Here is a 19,224-nt window from a genome sequence, read left to right on the forward strand (position 1 = left end):
TTGACACTGATCTCTGCCACCGATGTCCTAAAGGTTTTTTTTATATATTTATTTATTTATTTATTTATGTAGGAAATACATGGTACACGGATCTGTATAGGCACTTAGAATAGTACAGCTCCAAGCACTATGAAAAAACACCAAAGAGTTATTAAATGTAAAACAATGCTGGTAAGCTTCACAACAATCAGGCCTGAGATCATTCAGGTAGGAAAAACTCTGCAATAATTTTGTCTCGTCGTCCAGCGTGATGTTCACAGTGTCTTGTGTGACGTGAAAAAAAAACTGTCACCCAGCTCAGTCCTTCTCACCCACTCTGCATCCTGGAAAATATTGAAAAGGAGTTATTTACTAATGCATACGTGTGAAAATATGTGTAAACTCGTTAAAATAGATGAACGTACTGTCAAACCTAAATACACACATGTTACATGTACTTAGAACCTATTAATGACAGTAAATTAACTAAACTTAAATGCAAATAAACCTCAACCAATCCTACCCTTGTAACCTATTTTTTTCTTCAAAATGTATTGATTTGTTTTTCTCTGTATGTTTATGTGTGTGTGTGTGTGTGTGTGTGTGTGTGTGTGTGTGTGTGTGTGTGAGAGAGAGAGAGAGAGAGAGAGAGAGAGAGAGAGAGAGAGAGAGAGAATTAATTCACATTTTATTGTTACAAATGACTTATTACAGGAGATCTACAAAAAACAAACAAAAATTAAAATAATTACTTCCCCCTTTTTGTTTTTAAAACCTTAATATCAAATCATTATCATGCAGTGTACATAATACTTCATTTATTCCCCATATTTCTCTAAACTTTGGTAGAGAATCCACCATCTTGTAATATGCATACTCCACCCTAATTCGAGAAGCTACCAAACCTAAAAACATAGGCACAACGCTTATTGACCTTTGCCCCAGCAGTCTGTTTTTTCTTGTCTTCCAAATAGCCAATTTTGCAGTGCCAGATAAAAAATTAATTAAAACAGTCACATTTTTCTTTTGAACTGAATACTTTGGCCCAAAAATGAACAATTGAAAAGAAAAAACTACACCCAGGGACAAAAAACAACTGCTTAAAAAATCAAAAAGATTAACCAATCGTGAACACTGCACAAAGAGATGAAAAACTGACTCAGTCTCAGAACAAAAAGGGCAACCCACCCCAACACTAGGATTGAGGTGTACCACATGTCTGTTTGTAGCTATTGCCTCAAACCTCATATAAGTCTTGTCCAATAAAATTCCAAAAATGCTTGTAAAATTCAGAAGGCAACCCATCAATACCGGGAGATCGTCCAATACCAAGCTGACCAACTGCAGTAGTGAGCTCCTGAAGGGAAAGTTCAGTGTCCAAATCAGTCTTAGAGTCCGAGTCTATTTGAGGCAAGTCTTGAATTAGCTGTTCGGCACAGTCAGTATCACATTGTTCAGCAGCATAGAGGTTGGAATAAAAATCCACTGCATGATGCCTCATCTCTGTAATATTACTGGTCACCCTCCCATCAGGAAGGCGAAGACATGACATCTGTTTCTGTTGTGCCACTTTGTGCTCCAAATTAAAAAAATAAGCACTAGGAGCATCCATGTCATTAATAGAGACAAACCGAGACCTCACAAGAGCTCCCTTAACCCTTTCATTCAAAAACAAACCCAGTTCTCTTTTTTTTTCTTGCAGATTGTTAAACAGATTAGAATCATATCTATTAATTAGATCCACCTCCATATTTGATATGTCCTTTTCAATTGACTGAATAATTCCTCTTAATTTAATAGTGGAATTAGCAGTATGTTGCAAACAAAACATTTTAATGTTTGTTTTCCCTATTTCCCACCACTGTTTTAAATTTTCAAAAGTGCCTTTACACAATCTCCACTGTTGCCAAAAAATCTCAAAATGTTTACAAAAATTAAGATCCTGAAGTAATTTAGTGTTAAAATGCCAATAAGACGACTTCTTTATACACTTGGACATATTTATAATAAGAGAAACCAAATGATGATCTGTGTACCCTACTGGAGTGATAAAACAATCAATACTCCGACTACTAAGATGATTAGACATATATATCCTATCCAATCGAGCAGCACTGACTCTATTATCTGTCATTTTAATCCAAGTATATTGTCTCACTTGTGGGTGTTTGATCCGCCACATATCTAAAAGGTCTACTTCTCTAACTATTTTTGATAATTGAGATGAAGACTGAAGGTGAGGTTCTTCATTTGTGCGATCAATAGTGAAATTCTCAGTACAATTCCAATCGCCTCCCATGATTATATTTCCATCATCACAGAACATTAAAGCATTTCTTAACATGCTGAAAAAAATTAGTCGTTCATGTCCCACATTAGGTGCATATGCATTTACAAAGTAAAAAATAACTCCATCAATATCAGCCTTTACTACTACTAGTCTTCCATTTACAGGTTCCTCTTTTCTTAAAACATTAACTCTTAGATCTGGAGAAAATAAGATTGCCAGCCCAGCACTCACATTAGTTTTATGACTAAGTATGTATTGGCCTTTCCACCATAATCCCCACTCTAATTCATTAGCAATATCGCTATGAGTTTCTTGAAGGAAAATCACATTTAGTTTTTTTTGCTCTATTGTTTCAAACACAAGAGCACGCTTACATCCATCCCTTCCACCATTAATGTTAAGTGAGCCAACCCTCAAGACTTCCATAAAAAATACTGGAAGAAAGAGCAGACAGGCAGAAAAAAACAGAAATAAAGAAAAAGACACCATGTGATGCATGAAAAGATCAATAACTAAAGTACTTTTAACGTTCTCTTTTTCTCCATTTTCCGATTCTTTCTAACTGTAGTTAAGTGCTTCTTTAAACGAAACCGCTTCTTTTCGCTCAGGAGATCAACCCCCACATTCTTCTGAAGAAAAGTAACTGATTTTACGAATTTTTCTACATCAGGAAAGAATTCCTTCACATCAACCTGCTTTCCAAAAGTATTATCTAGAAACTGATCAATTTCCTCTAAAGTATATAGAGAGAGCTCCTTCTGGGGATCTTGAGAGCTCTCTTCAAAACCACCCTGTGAGCAAGAGTCCATATCCAGCACAGAAGCAGACTCATCTGACAGACCATCCTCTGCTGCTGTCACTGAGTCTGTTCGACTCTTCTCTGCACCACACTGAGCAGAACTAGTACTTGGAAACACATTCTCATCACATTTATTGTCCTGTTCAACAACTAAATGCGCTTTACTCTTAACCGCATCATCATCATCAGCAGCAGCAGCAGCATTTGAACTTGTTGCCGCTATCACCAGCATCTCTGAGGTATTCACTGCTACATTTAAAGCTATATTTACCTCTGCCTGCCTTACCTCCGTGAGGCCTGTATTCTCCTCCTGACCCGTCTGTATGGATGAAAACTGAGCAGCAGTCTCTATCACATTCACTGGGCCAACGTTATCCTGTTCGCGATCTTTATGCGGACACATCTGCCGTTTATGGCCAACATCACCGCATACAAAGCAGCATAAACTTCCGGTAGTCGCATAAATCATATATGCTCCCCCTTCATGTTTTATACGAAAAGAAACATTAAGTGTACGATCTGGTGATTCTAAAAACATGTAAACCTGTCTCCTAAAAGACATGACATGCTTCAATGCAGGGTTCTTACACCCCAAAGAAATCGCTCTGAACGGACTCGCAATCTTACCAAACCGCACTAGTTCACGCTCTAACACGTCATCAGAGATGAACGGCGGCACGTTCGAAATCACAACTTTACTAGATGCGTTATGCAGCGGTGTAACTTGCACTAATTCATCTTTAATGATAAGCCCACTTTCGATCACTTGATTTACAAGTTGTTGTTGTTTCAAGAAAACTACTACAGCTCTATTCATTCTGGACGCAGAGGAAATATTCTCGTGTCCTACCTTCTCTCCTACAGCGACTAAAACATCCTCCACCGTCACTCCGTCCTCCGGCATACACCTGAAACCATTGCGCAGAGAGATGGATGGCGTCTCCACGTGGAACGCCATCCTCCTCTCACACGAATCCCACTTTCCACAAAAAATACACTAATACCAAAAAATAAAAAATAAAAATAGGGGAAAAAGAAAAAAGGTAGGAGAAAAAAAAAAAAAAAAAAACAAAGAAACAGGTGAAACTTTCACAACTTCACTCCCGCCCAACACCACTCTCACCCACAACCTCCCAACATGCACCACGAGAGAGAGAGAGAGAGAGAGAGAGAGAGAGAAAAATTTAAGGTATCTTTTTTTTCTTATCTCAAAATCATGTCCAATTTCTGCATATGCTTTCTGTGAAGGATGATGTGACACTTTATCTCTAATAGGACTCACCAGAGCACTTTCCAGATGCTGGCTCCGTTTCTGGCTCAAAATGTGGCTTGCTCTCAGCATCTCGAGGAGCTCTGAGGAAGAGAAGATGCTGCAGGAAGGAGTGAAGGTATGTTTCTCACCACCAAGCCCATCCTAATCTTTTCCACTAACAACAGAAGAAAAGAAAAAGTGAATACACACACACTTGATGGAATTTTGAGTATTGTACGGCAACTGGAAATGACAAAGCAGTGAGGCACACACCTGACAATTGGATCATCAGCCTCCAAAAATGGGCTGAATCTTCTTCCACACATGCAGACACGTTCTCAGATGCCCAGGAAGAGAGCTCGGCGGCTTCCTGCAGTGAGGCCAGAGGGTGTAATTCCTGCTGTTAAAGATTCTAAATGAAAAATATATAAAAAAAATATGGTTAGTGTAATACATACTTTTCAAAAAACAACCACAAAAATGTTTTACAAACTAATCCCTCCAATATGAACTTTTACTAAATTGTGCAGGCAGGATGGATACATACACACACACACACACACACAAACACTGACTAGGAGGACTGTCAAATTAAAGAGCTTTTGGCATTGGCTACCCCTGTCATCATGTGTCGTCTTCACTGTTATTATCATCATCAGCATCTGTATCACCTAGATGTTTTCAGTTATTAATGTTCGTTACAAATGAAAAAAAAAGGCACTCACCTTCTCCCTAAACAAACCCTCCCGTGGGTTAGGCGCTGAAAGCAGGCTTCTGGCTCGGCGAAATATCTCGGCGGAAACACGACGTATCTGTCTTAGCTCTTTGTAAACGTCTCGTCTTGCTGAAAAGAACGGTACCTTGGTCATGGTTTTTGGTGCTGTTTTCGCGGAGATATTTGCCGAAAACCATCGGGTCCGATTAAAAATGGCGGCCGCGCTTCAGAACGCGAGAGTGTTGCTTCTCTATGTATTATTTCTAATCCAACAGAAATATCACCTAGAACGCCGCACACCTGAACGTGCATGGTTCTTCTTTCTGGAGTTTTTCTTGGCGGTTGGCACACAACTTGCTTAGTAGTATTCATTTATTCCAAAAATGAAATAAAAACAATGACTCACCACAAAATTCTGAATGATAGTGTTGATAAACTTTGATCCTCAGTACAGGCTGACTTTAGAGTGCACACCATTTAGAGGTGGCTGGTGGGGGCAGGGGTAATTTGCAGGTCAACTCTTGAAAATGTGTGAAACTGTGTGTCTTATAACAAAGGAGCATCTTTATGACAACATGAAGTATAAAAATGTTAACTATATATCTCGCCAGGGGATGCATTGTTATCCTGGTCTCAACAAATTTTACATAGTTTATTTTAGAACTATTTTATTTTCTAACTACCTATTCTTTTTTTATTATTATTTATTTTAAAAGGGGCAATGCACATTTTCTTTATTAGTCTTCAAAATAATTAATATAATTAGTATAATTTATTAGTCTTCAAATCTAGAAATTCTAATCTAGATTAGAAATATTACATAGAAAGGGTAATCTTTAAATGTGTGTACCATTGTCTCAGACCAAGAAGCTTCAAAGAAATGATTAGCTGTTTTTGTGCATAGAATAGAATCTTTATTGTCTGTTATGTACATAATACAATTGAAAACGGTGTAAAAAAATGTGCAAACAACATGTATATATTTTTTAAGAGTGCAAATATGTTTGTGGTCCGTATGGTCCATCAGTCTTGGCCTTGGACTTGAACTGGTGAATGAATGGCCTGATGTGTTCACTTATCCAGCCAGTCGAGGTTTGTTGCTTCTCCTCGAAAAGATTTGCGTTTGACGCCGTAATCAAATAGCAGCTCCTCACATAAATTAATGTCTCTTTTTGCCTGGAACAGGATGACATCCCTCTGTCCTTCAGGGAAGTTCATCACGCAGTGGACTGGCCTCAGGTTTGCTCTCTTGGAGGAATGATTGATCCTCCGGCCCATGGTGTTTTCTGTAGGGTGACACTCACAGGGGAAAGTCTCAGCATCCACACAGAGGTCCCGACCAGCAGCGTGGAAAAAGACGAGGTAGGCCATGTCACCCTTGATGGACTCGACCAACTTCCGGCCCTCTGCTCCTGTGATTACCTTGCCATGGTAATCACAAACGATGGAGCCCATGGCAAAGGGTTTGGTGGCAACAACTCCTGTGGTCAAAAGAAGGTGCAATTAGTATTCACTCCAGGAGTACAAATATCTGCTTACAAGACAAAAAGGGTATGTATTTTTATGTATTATGTCTACATACCATGTCCTTTTGTGCCAAAGTCCTTGAGGGCCAGGCCTGTCCACTTTTGGTTCTGGATAGCGGTGATGATCCATGGATCTGACTCCACCTGCACCCTAGTGACGGGCCTCCACTTTGCCACTACATCCTCGGGGCGAGGACAGTTGCCGGTCCAACCCTCTTTTTGGATCAGCAGTGACACCTTGCTGACAGAGGGGGGCCGTCTTGAACACTGGGCTGTCAAAGACAAATGTTAAATTAAAATTCTTGTCCATAATGTGAATTGTTACTTTGATTATAGAAATGTGTATTATTTTTTTTATAATAAAGCACACCAACTTACACAAGAGGAGCTCCTCCCGCTTGGCCAACTGCACAGACCTCCACCTGTCATAAAACATTCTGTCAGGTGGAAACCCCGCAGCGGTCCGCTTCTTCTTTGTGGGCGGGGTGCTACTCGCCTCCGCTGGAAACTTCAGGAGAAAAGCTCCAAAGTCCCGGTCATCCTGGATCAGCTGGGCCTCTTCCTCTCTTCTGCTTCCGCACCCCCCTCTCATCGGCCGGCTCATCAGAAGAAGAGCTGAAAGTTTGAGAAGATTTCATGTCAGCTACTTACAAGGTCTGTCTAGCTTTCTGTCAGAGTTTGAACAAACAGAAACTATATGGATGTTGTGCGTTTTGGATGATGACACATACCATGCCGTAGTAATTTGGGCTCTTCTGGCTTGCTGGCTCGAAAAGCTCGGTAAATCATACCTGCAATGAAGAACAAATCTCAGATTAATCCTCAATTCTTTCAGTGTATTTTTCTTACAGAGAATAATATTATTTGAACTTTATGTAGTACATAAGCCAGACTATCATCTTAATTATTTTATATTTCTCGGTACAGTGCGTATAAATGCATACACTATTATATATGATTCTGCTAAAACTCACTGTTCATGCAGACGCCTGAGGTCACTCGTGATGTTGCCAACTGGCAGCCCTTGTTTGGACAGGAAAAATCTGCCCTGGTCGTCCTGACTGTCCTGCAGACATCCTGGACGAATCTTCTGGAAGTATGCGTCCAGCATCTGTGGAGATCAGATATGAAGTTAATGCATACCGAAAACTTTAAGAGATCTGACCTCTGACCCTGATAAGATTCTCCCTATGTGTTGCATCCTTATCCTGCTCTCACCAAATTTGACCTAGTATAAATTGCATTCAGTCTGTAAATGAATTAATTAGTATAGTTTATTAGTATAATTTACTGGGTAAGCTTTAAACGTGTGCATCATTAACCATATATTTGAAAATGCTGGGCAGAAATCCTGTTAGAGAACTTACAGCGGAGTCTTCCTCTGTGAGGGAAAATTTTGCACTCTGCTTTGTGGACTGCACCTCCATGTCAATTCGTCCATCAACATTTGTCTTGTTGATCCAGTCTGAAGCCTGGAAAACAAAGAACACAGTGACTGACTTTATACACACTGAGGAAACACTGTATAGTTTTTTTTGTCTTGTTTCTAGTCAAAATATCTTAAAGTTCCTAATTAAAGAGGCATTTTCTTGACAAGTAAAAATTGTTGTTTTCAGAAAAAAATAAGTCAAAACTGAGTTTTTCCTTAAAACAAGCAAAATAATCTGCCAGTGGGGTTAGCAAAATAATCTTATATCAAACCAAAAATAAACTATATAATGTAGTTTATTATAAAATAATCTGACAGATTATTTTGCTTGTTTTAAGGAAAAACTCACTTAATTGAGTTATTTTTCCTAAAAACAAGAGAATAATTTGTACTTGTCAAGAAAATGCTTCTTGATCTAAGAATTTTTAGATATTTGGATTGGAAACAAGACAAACTCTAAGAACAGCATTTTTTGCAGTGTAAAAGTACTTACTTTAAATGCCCTCACTGCTTCTGGTCGCTGGAAGTATCTCAGGACCAGGATGGCTTCGCAGAAGTACCGGAACAGCGTCATCTGGTCCTCTTCCACATGCTGCTGATCCAGGAGCTTCCTGTGGATGATCAGCATGTCCGCCTCTGACACTCTGAGGACTCTCTGGCAGTCGTGGAGAGTCGGCTGAGCAGGCCTAGAATGATTAGATGGAACAAAAAACAAATAAGGATGCGAGTTAGAGATGTTTCTGTATGTGTGTCTGGCAGCGTTCCAATATTAAATTTACTCTGCATTAAATGAAAAGTAATACTAGTGAATAACAACTCACTTTTTGTTGTGCGTTTCCACTGCAGCGCCTGGTGAACTGGATTCAGCCTGTGCGTCCTTGGGGTCGTTAAGGATTAAAAAATGCCTTTCACGAAGGTCTTCCAGAAGAGCCTGTCTGCAAGCCTCATCGGGGTACCGCTTGACCATGGCGTTGTAGTCCCAGGTTCTGCCTCGGAGGGTCCAGGCCTTCATGGACTTTTTGGCTCTCTCCAGCTCTGCATTCCTCTCCTCAGAAGTCCGGTCCTTCATGCAGACCCTTAAGAGGTGGTTGGGCAGCATCTCCTGTGGCCTGAAACACTGCAGACAGGAAATGATGCGACGATCCTTGTCACTGAAAGCAAAAGAATACAGAGTTGACTTGTGAAAAATATACTTGATATTTGTTGACTTTGGTCCCACTTAACAAGTGGTAGTTACACAAACATTATAGCTGTAGATGCTATGTAAGCATACATGCCACTTAATATAAAGTGGGACCCTTTTTCTCACTTATCATGAACATGCATGCAAAGTTTCAACACTGCAAAAAAATGCTGTTCTTGGAGTTTGTCTTGTTTCCAGTCTAAATATCTAAACATTCTTAGATCAAGAAGCATTTTCTTGACAAGTAAAAATTATTCTCTTGTTTTTAGGAAAAAGAAGTCAAAATTAGGTAAGTTTTACTTTAAAACGAGCTAAATAATCTGCCAGTGGGGTAAGTAAAATGATCTTAATCCAAACTGAAAAAACTATATAATCTTGTTTTCAGTTTGGACTAAGGTTATTTTATTTACCCCACTGGCAGATTATTTTGCTTGTTTTAAAGAGAAACTCACCTAATTGACTTATTTTTCCTAAAAACAAGAGAATTTACTTGTCAAGAAAATGCTTCTTGATCTAAGAATTCAGATATTTAGACTGGAAACAAGACAAACTCTAAGTAAGATCAGCAGTTTTTGCAGTGAACATGCTGTTGTGTTTTGACATGCATACAAAATGAATATTACCTTCGTAGAATTAAATCAAATGTTTAAGGTTAATTCTGTAAGGTATATCAAATGATCTGAACTTACCACTTGGGAGGCATTCTTCAGATGAAAAAGCTGTTTTATCAAGCAGGAGGAATCTTCAGTGTTGGCTTCACCCTTTGTCTTGAAGAACTGACTAACTGGTTCCTCTGAGGCTCACCTTTATTGGCCACCTTGGAGAGTTTTAAACCTTGACCTGATTGGTAGATGGTTTAAGGTTGGGTGATCGGGCTATGAACAGGCTGAAAATGGGGCCCATTTTAAACACAACAACTCACTCCTAACTTCTGATTGACCTTCACACCTTTCCAAGATGGTGGGCAATGAGATTAGACCTTACCCCCACCATCCTGGAAAGGTGTGAAGGTCAATTACCCCCACCATCCTGGAAAGGTGTGAAGGTCAATTACCCCCACCATCCTGGAAAGGTGTGATGGTCAATCAGAAGTTAGGAGTGAGTTGTTGTTTAAAATGGGCCCCATTTTCAGCCTGTTCACCAATCAGGTCAAGGTTTAAAACTCTGCAAAGTGGCCAATTAAAGTGAGCCTCAGAGGAACCAGTTACTCAGTTCTTCAAGACAAAGGGTGAAGAAGATTCCTCCTGCTTGATAAACCAGTTTTCTCATCTGTGAAGAATGCCTCCCAAGTGGTAAGTTCAGATCATTTGATATACCTTACAGAATTAACCTTAAACATTTGATTTAATTCTACGAAGGTAATATTCATTTTGTATGTATGTCAAAGGTCTCACCCAAAAAATGAACTTTGTACTTGGTGACCTTTGATTAATCTTGTTAATAAAATAGTATAAAGTCAAATTATTAACACTTTCCCCACCAGCAGTTTATACACGATACCTTACAAAATTATCAAATTGAATATATAGTTAATGTTTTTATACTTCAAGAAAAAATAAATAAAAAAGGTTAAACCATAAATAAATAAAATAAAAACTTTCTCATTTGTCATAAAGATTCTCCTAGTTTGTTATAAAACACAGTTAACAATGGTCATTGCAGGTCAACTTTTGAAACTTTTAAGTAGGTATTCAAATGAGATAATTAGACCTTACCTGAATACCTACTTAAAAGTTTCAAAAGTTGACCTGCAATGACCATTGTTAACTGTGTTTTATAACAAACTAGGAGAATCTTTATGACAAATGAGATGTCCTAAAGTTTTTATTCTATTTATGGTTTAACCTTTTCTTTTTTTCTTGATGAAGTCAAGTCAATTGAAAATCAATACAAGTATATAAACGTTAACTATATATTCAATTTGATAATTTAAGGTATCATGTATAAACTGCTGGTGGGGAAAGTGTTAATTTGACTTTATACTATTTTATTAACAAGATTAATCAAAGGTTACCTCAAGTATAAAGTTCATTTTTTTGGGTCAGACCAGGATAAAATTCTCCCCAGGGGAGCATTCCTAAAATATTTTATACATTTAATAAATATATTCTTATTTATTGTTTTTTGTTTTATTTTTGACTTTAAATCTGACAGTGTGGTAAGTAAAACTACCTTAGTCCAAACGGAAAACAAGAGAATATAGTTTATTTTTGGTTTGAGAAAATAATTTTATTTACCCCACTGGGAGATTATTTTGCTTGTTTTAAAGTAAAACTAACCTAATTTTGACTTATTTAAGTTTTACTTTAAAACCAGCAAAATAATCTGACAGTGTGGTAAGTAAAATTACCTTAGTCCAAACTGAAAACAAGATTATCTAATTTATTTTTGGTTTGAGAAGATAATTTCCAGATGCTGGGTCCTGATAGGGCCCTTGATAAACAATAGCAATCAACCTGATTGGTCTGCTTGACGATGACATCACACAACTGGGGGTCTATACATACTGCAGGTAGTGAATCACACATTCACTCTGTTTTTAAATCAGACTACGGATACCACCTTTTGACCTCTGCAAGGACATCTTGGACTTGAAAATGGCATCAGAATCCAACATGTAAGTTCAAATTTCTTTTCTCTAGTTGATTTTTCCTTTATTTGTGTTGTGTCTGATCCAAACTTTTTTCCAGGTTATTGCCATGTTCTTGTTATATGCGGTTATTTGCCTATTTGTTTGTTATTGCCTATTTATTGTTATATGCCAGTTGACATAGTATGGATAAAAACATGATAAAACTAATCTTGAGCAAATTGTGAAAAACTAAAGGATAGGTTTCCCTCTTTGTTTTTCTACACTGTAAAAAAAAAAAAAATTGACTTAACCTACAATTATAAGGCACCTTACTGCAGTTTTTTTTTTTTTTTTTGAGTTTACTCAACTATAACATCAGTTAAATAAACTCTATACTTGAGTAAACTCAAAAAAGCTGTGCATCAAGTTGCCTTATAATTTTAAGTTAAGTCAACTTTTCTTTTCTTAGTAAGACTTGTTTCTCATCCCTAAAACTAAAACAGGTCAAGGGTTAGGTGTGAATTGGTCAGCCACTTTAGCACACACAATGGGCCTCTGTGGTAAGAAGGCTGAAAAACTGGTTCTGGTAGTATTACAGTAGCTTTATATGATAAGTTTTGCTGGTTAAGGGTCACATCAGGCCTCTGTGTTAAGAATGCTCTGTCTTCATTCATTTTCACATTTGTAATCTTTGGTGTGTCTGCTTTGTCTCACAGCCAGAAATCTGACCGTCGCATTGTGCACTGCCTGCTGTGTGAAAAACCACAGGACATGCTGACGACGCACCTGAGCAGGGTCTGCATGAAACACAGCACGCCCGAAGAACGGCTGGCGGAGGCGAACAGGGCCAAGGAGTCCGCCAAGTCGTGGACACGGGAAGCCAGAAACTGGGACTACAAAGAGATGGTGAAACGTTACCCCCACAGACCATCTAGGCTGGCTCTTCTGGAAGAGCTGCGCCAGAGAAAGTTCTTCGTGGCCAACGCTCCTAACCAGGCAGACCTGGAACCTGAAGAGCCGTCCAGCAGCACAGCTGTTGTTCCCACAGCCGGTGGCAGCTCTCAAGCGGCCGGTGGTGTCCTGGTTTCGGAGGACAGCAGCTCTGAAGGCAGCACCACCGATCCAAGTGACCGAACATGGCAAGGGTACGTTCTAAACCTCACACACATCAGTGCAAAAACTGTGAACAAAATGTAAGGTTGCTTTGAGCTCATTTTCTTCTGTCTGTATTTTTTTTTTCAGAGATCAAGCGCAGCCGAGCGCAGGAGTCCGGGTCAAGATGTTGAGCATGGGGCTCTATCAAAAATTCCCTGCGGAAGAGCCCATGTTGACAGACTTCAAGGGCTACCTGATCAACACCCTGCAGGTCACAAACTGCCAGCAAGTGGTAAGATACATCCCATTTCTGTTTCTTTTTAGTCTGTTCCGTATTGCTCTCGGGTGTGTGTGTGTGGCTTTTCTTCTCACTGCATCATCTCACACTTATCTTTTTCCTTATCACAGATAGACAACGTCTCCAGGATGCTGAGATACATCCAGCCGAGTGGGGATGTAGTCACCTTAGACTTCCTGCTGAAGTCCACTGAGACCAAGGACTTCCTCACACAACTCCGGCGCGCTGACATGGGCCCATCCACCATACTGAACTACATCAAGAACATGATCCGGTTCGTTCAGTATCTGAAGACCCACCTCAACTTGGTTGCAGCAGATGCTGACTTCTACAGGAAGTGCCAAGCATACATCGACCTCCTCACTTCCCTCAGAAAGCCAGTTTCCAAGTCGAACAGCAAGGTCACTTGTAAAATCAGGTCAGTTGCTAATCTGCCTTCCATTTTGTTTTCTTTCATGACTTCCTCCATGTTGATAGTACTTATGTGCTGGCTGTACATCTGGGGTTATGTGCTACAGACGTGTGTAATTCATTGTTGTCTTGTATGTCATTCTAGGTATGAACGGTTCCTTGAGGGTGAGAAGAGCCTTCAGGAGTGCCAGGCAGTCCTCCGGAAGGCCCATAAAGACATGCTGTCCGTTTATGGGAGGATGCTGGAAGGTGACCATGTGGCTTCAGAGGAAAAGACCATGTTCCGTTACTACTGTGAAGCAATCCTGATCCTCGCTCACTTCCAGAGACCAGGAGCGGTGGAGGGATTAACTGTAAGTGGTTTAGACCTCAGTTTTTGTGGGGGCATCAGCCTAAACAGATTGTATTAGGTAGTCTGCAAAGTTTATGTCAGTTATTCACTCTGTGAGTGTTTTTTTTTTCTTTTTTCAGACAACAGAGTGGGATGAGAGAAAAAATCATAGGGGAAAGGTGTGTGTGGCTGTCAGCGAACAGACTGCAGCAATGCAGATCGCCGTGTTTGCCCTATCAATGGAGGAGGCAGCAGTAAGTACACTTTATACAGGCTAAATTGCCTTACCATAAAATACAGTAACACCAGCAATGAACCAACAGATATTAACAGATTTTTTTTTGTTTGTCTCTGCAGATGCTGGACGCATACTACACCTGGATCCGCCCTGACTGCATCCGGCCGGATGTAGAACATGGAAACAGGTTGTTTGTTTCATCCTCGGGCACGAAGATCAGGAGTGCGACCAATGACCTCGCTCGTCTGCACGCACAGTAAGTATTAACAGCAGTCCATAAGTCCAAAAATATCTGTTGGATTAGCATTCAGCTAATAACGGATTTGTGCATTTATTAAACGAATCAGCCTCTAGAAAATGATATAATTCAAGTTTGGGAGTTTCATCTGATATTTCTGCCCCATTGCAGCTACAAACTGCCCAACATCAAAAGCCAGCAGGTACGCAGGACCGTGGAGACAGATGCGGCTGCAAACTTCACAGAGGAGCAGAAGGCGTCTGTTGCACACTACATGGCCCATTCGACGGCGGTGGCGAACCAACACTACCGCATGAAGACCCTGGACTCTGTGGTAGTGACCTCAAACCTGCTCACCTCCATGAATCGGTATGTAATTATCTGAAACAGTTATAATTATAATGTCTCTCAACGCTCATCCGTCAGTTTGTCAGTGTGTAACCGTGAAACCTTTTCAATGTTGCAGCTACTCTTCTGACGACTCTGGTGAAGAGTGCACCCAGGCAGAGAAGAGAAGGCGAGTGCAAGAGGAAGAGGTTAGCAGCCCAACACCCGACTTTGACGATTTCCTAAAGGCCTTCCCTGTAGAAATCTCTGGCCAGCCACCCAACAAAACCCAGAGAGCAAAAGCTGGGTTCCCCACTGACAGAGTCTTCTATGACAAGTGGAGAGCTCTGCAGTACAGCAAGCGGGAGCAACATCTTTTATGTAAGTGTAGATACTTTCTTAGCCAATGATTAGATCCGCTCCAACAGAAAAATTTAAAACTCGTAATATATTACATGATATTTTCCAATATACTGCAATATATTTTTGTTTCATAAGGGTGAACCTGAATTTTAATTTAAATGTTCTCTCTTTGACAGCAAAATGCTCAAGATGTGCCCCAACTGCAGCAAAGGTGGCTAAAGTCATAGAGGCAGAGGGCTGGACGGCCAATCATCCCCGGCCAGAGGACGTCATTGTGAAGTGGAGGCCGCTCAGCAGAGCACAGGCACAGAGTGACCCAGCCATCATCAGGGCGGTGACCAGTCAGAAATGGCGGGGTCTGGCTGTGAAGGATTTCGGGGGGCAGAAAGGTAAAAAGTGATATAACGTATAATGTCTTATGAGCACAGTAAAATCCATAAAAAAATGAATATAATAACATCATGAACAGCACATTAATGACAAAATGTAGTAACATAATTCCTGTTACAAATGTGTACTTACCGAAGTGGAAAACGTTGTTTTCGCCACAGGAGTTGTTGCAACCAAGGCCTTCGGGAAGGGCTCCATCCTGTGTGATTTCCACGGAAAGGTGATCACAGGTGCTGAGGGCAGGGAGATGGCAGAGATGCAGGATGAGCTGGGCCGCCTGTTTTTCTTCAAACACGGCAGCGAGGAAGTCTGCATCGATGCGGAGACCTTCCCCTGTGAGTGCCACCCGTCTCTGGAAACCCCAGGGAGATGGATTACGCACTCCAAGAAGAAGTTCAACGTGCAGCCACGCCTCTGCACAGTGAAGCTGCAAGAAGGAGACAGGGACGTCATGCTCTTTCAGGCCACAAAGGACATTTGCAAAGATGACCAGATCCGCTTCGACCACAGCATTAAGAAGAGGTGTTTTCGTGGGGAGGAAGAGGAGCTGGAGTGGCTGGATGACTGACAACCTACCCGAACAGACTCTATAATTGTATTATAGTGTACAAACACATAGGCTAATTTATCCTGCTGTTTATTTATTCCAAAAAAGAAATGTTGTTCTGATTGTCTAGTTTGAATACCAACTCAAGAGTCATTGTAGAGCATCTTTATGACAACATGTGTCAATAAAGTTTTTATTTGATATATTTATGGTTTATTCATTTTTTTTCTTTTATTGCGAGGTATAGGGGGTGAAATAAAAATCAATACAAGTGTAAAAATGTTAACTATATATTCAGTTTAATAATGTTGTAAGGTATAATGTATAAACTGCTGGTGGTGAAAGTGTTAATAATTTGACTTTATACTATTTTATTTATTTATTCCTTTTTTTCTTTTATTAGGAGGTATAGGGGGTGAAATGAAAATCAACAGTCTTCAAAATAATTAATTAATATAATTTATTAGTCTTCAAATCTAGAAATTCTAATCTAATTTATGTTAAACTTCTGAATGATAGTGTTGATAAACTTTGGTAGAGTGCACACCCTTTAGAGGGGGCTGGGCAAGGGTCATTGCAGGTCAACTCTTGAAACAGTTAACTGTGTTACAAACAAGGATCTTAATGACAACGTGTGTCAATATACAAAATGAGATGTCCTAAAGTTTTTATTTTATTTATTTATTCATTTTTTTTCTTTTATTAGGAGGTATAGGGGGTGAAATGAAAATCAATCAAGTATAAAAATGTTAACTATATATTCAGTTTAATAATGTTGTAAGGTATCATGTATAAACTGCTGGTGGGGAAAGTGTTAATAATTTGACTTTATACTATTTTATTAACAAGATTAATCAAAGGTCACCACAAGTATAAAGTTCATTTTTTTGGGTGAGACCGAGATAAAATTCTGCCCAGGTGATGCATGTGTTACCCTGGTGTCACATTTTTGGGTGAGACCACAATAAGATTCTCCACATGTGATCTTAGGTTAGCCTGGTCTAACCGAAGAGGGCAGATTTGAACGAAAGTCGGAGGTTTTGCCATACGCTTTTTAATGAAGTTAATGATGATTCAGCTTGATCTCTTAAAATTGCATATATCTCAGACATTAAAACTATTTCATTTTCTAACTGCCTATTCTTTTTATTATTGAATTTATTTTAAAAGGAACAATGCAAAATATATTAAAAAAATGTTTTCATAGTCCTTTAAAAAAAGGCCCTCTGCTCCTGTGATTACCTTGCCATGGTAATCACAAACGATGGAGCCCATGGCAAAGGCTTTGGTGGCAACAACTCCTGTGGTCAAAAGAAGGTGCAATTAGTATTCACTCCAGGAGTACAAATATCTGCTTACAAGACAAAAAGGGTATGTATTTTTATGTATTATGTCTACATACCTTGTCCTTTTGTGCCAAAGTCCTTGAGGGCCAGGCCTGTCCACTTTTGGTTCTGGATAGCGGTGATGATCCATGGATCTGACTCCACCTGCACCCTAGTGACGGGCCTCCACTTTGCCACTACATCCTCGGGGCGAGGACAGTTGCCGGTCCAACCCTCTTTTTGGATCAGCAGTGACACCTTGCTGACAGAGGGGGGCCGTCTTGAACACTGGGCTGTCAAAGACAAATGTTAAATTAAAATTCTTGTCCATAATGTGAATTGTTACTTTGATTATAGAAATGTGTATTATTTTTTTTATAATAAAGCACACCAACTTACACAAGAGGAGCTCCTCCCGCTTGGCCAACTGCACAGACCTCCACCTGTCATAAAACATTCTGTCAGGTGGAAACCCCGCAGCGGTCCGCTTCTTCTTTGTGGGCGGGGTGCTACTCGCCTCCGCTGGAAACTTCAGGAGAAAAGCTCCAAAGTCCCGGTCATCCTGATCAGCTGGGCCTCTGCCTCTCTTCTGCTTCCGCAGAGCGAGGGCATGAGTGAAGTACAGCCTTATACTGATGCACTATGTTTTATACACATCTTATGAGATATGGTGGACATTCATAGGCCTATTAAATTTGCATTATTTTCCAGTTTTTACATCATGATAAATCTATAAGACTTTAGTTATATGTGGGACATATATGACATATAGGATTGAAAATACATAAATATTATGCAATTTGTATATGCGTTTTTTGCAGCATATACGTCCCTTATAATATTCTGTTGGAACATATAAGAATCACAGATGTTTTTAACAAAACTTTTCCATATAGGTTTTTGCTAAAAAAGAAAAAGAAAAAAGAAGCTATATTATCTGCCATTTTGGGGTAAAAAAAAAAAAATTCTTAATCTGTATTGTACAAAGCACTGTATAAATAAAGATGACATGAACACCTTTTCTTTGCAGTTTAAATGTTTTATTATTCATACCACAATAGTAAATAAGTCTTTATAGACATTTTAAAATCGTCTATTCCTATTAAATGGACAGCAATATATTAATCATGTCTGGCAACTTGAAACGAACTTGAAAAATAAAAAGTTTTATTGGGGTCAACAAAAGTCAAACATTTATGTACACTAATTACATAAAACAATACTTTCACTACATAAAAACTAGCTAGATCAATGCATCTATTTCCATTTGATCAACAGAAAAACATCAGGCTTGAAAGATTTCTTATCCTGTGGCTCCCTCTAGTGGGCACAGCTTTTATCTCTTATTTGCAATGCCTAACAGGTTAGAATTTGCAGTTAGCATCATAAATTCATTCGAGATCCAATCCAAGACACTGTCTACACTGGGGAGAATTTTTTTTTTTTTCTATTTTTGTTTTGTTTCCAGTCCAAATATCTATAAATATCTATAAATTCTTAAATCAAGATGCATTTACTAGATAAGTAAAATGGCATAAGATATTACTTGTTTTCTGTGATGGGAAAAACAAAATTAAGTGAGTTTTTGCTTGAAACAAGTAAAATGATCTGCCACTTGGAGTAAGAAAAATAATCTTAATTCAAACAGAAACAAGATTTTTTTTCTTTTCTTCTTTTTTTTTACCCCATTGGCACACAATTCTGCTTTAAGAAAAAACTCACTTAATTTTGATGATTTTCTAGTCAATGCATCTAGCGCCTAGGTGGCCGTTTAAAGCTTGGGCATCGCTCTGACACGAAAATTTGACAAAGTCCAAGATGGAATCAAACTTCCACCCCCTCCGAGGCTCTGGGGCAAGCCGGGGAAGGCTCACCATCCCGGGCCACGGTCAGATTCGTCCGCGATCTGGTGGTTT

The 19,224-nt window shown here is 39.4% G+C and overlaps 1 protein-coding gene across 1 annotated transcript; it reads left to right on the forward strand.

The window, feature by feature from the left end:
- The first annotated feature begins 12,648 nt into the window (after positions 1-12,648).
- LOC125247939 lies at positions 12,649-16,186 on the forward strand. Its single transcript, XM_048159492.1, has 10 exons — positions 12,649-12,890; positions 12,988-13,132; positions 13,249-13,556; positions 13,695-13,902; positions 14,021-14,134; positions 14,238-14,374; positions 14,528-14,725; positions 14,823-15,064; positions 15,223-15,435; positions 15,598-16,186. The coding sequence occupies exons 1-10, from the start codon at positions 12,649-12,651 to the stop codon at positions 16,002-16,004; spliced, it is 2,214 nt and encodes a 737-aa protein (XP_048015449.1). The 3' UTR covers positions 16,005-16,186.
- The last annotated feature ends 3,038 nt before the right edge of the window (positions 16,187-19,224 follow it).

The sequence above is a fragment of the Megalobrama amblycephala genome, linkage group LG15 (assembly GCF_018812025.1).
Source record: "Megalobrama amblycephala isolate DHTTF-2021 linkage group LG15, ASM1881202v1, whole genome shotgun sequence".
NCBI classification, from domain to species: domain Eukaryota; kingdom Metazoa; phylum Chordata; class Actinopteri; order Cypriniformes; family Xenocyprididae; genus Megalobrama; species Megalobrama amblycephala.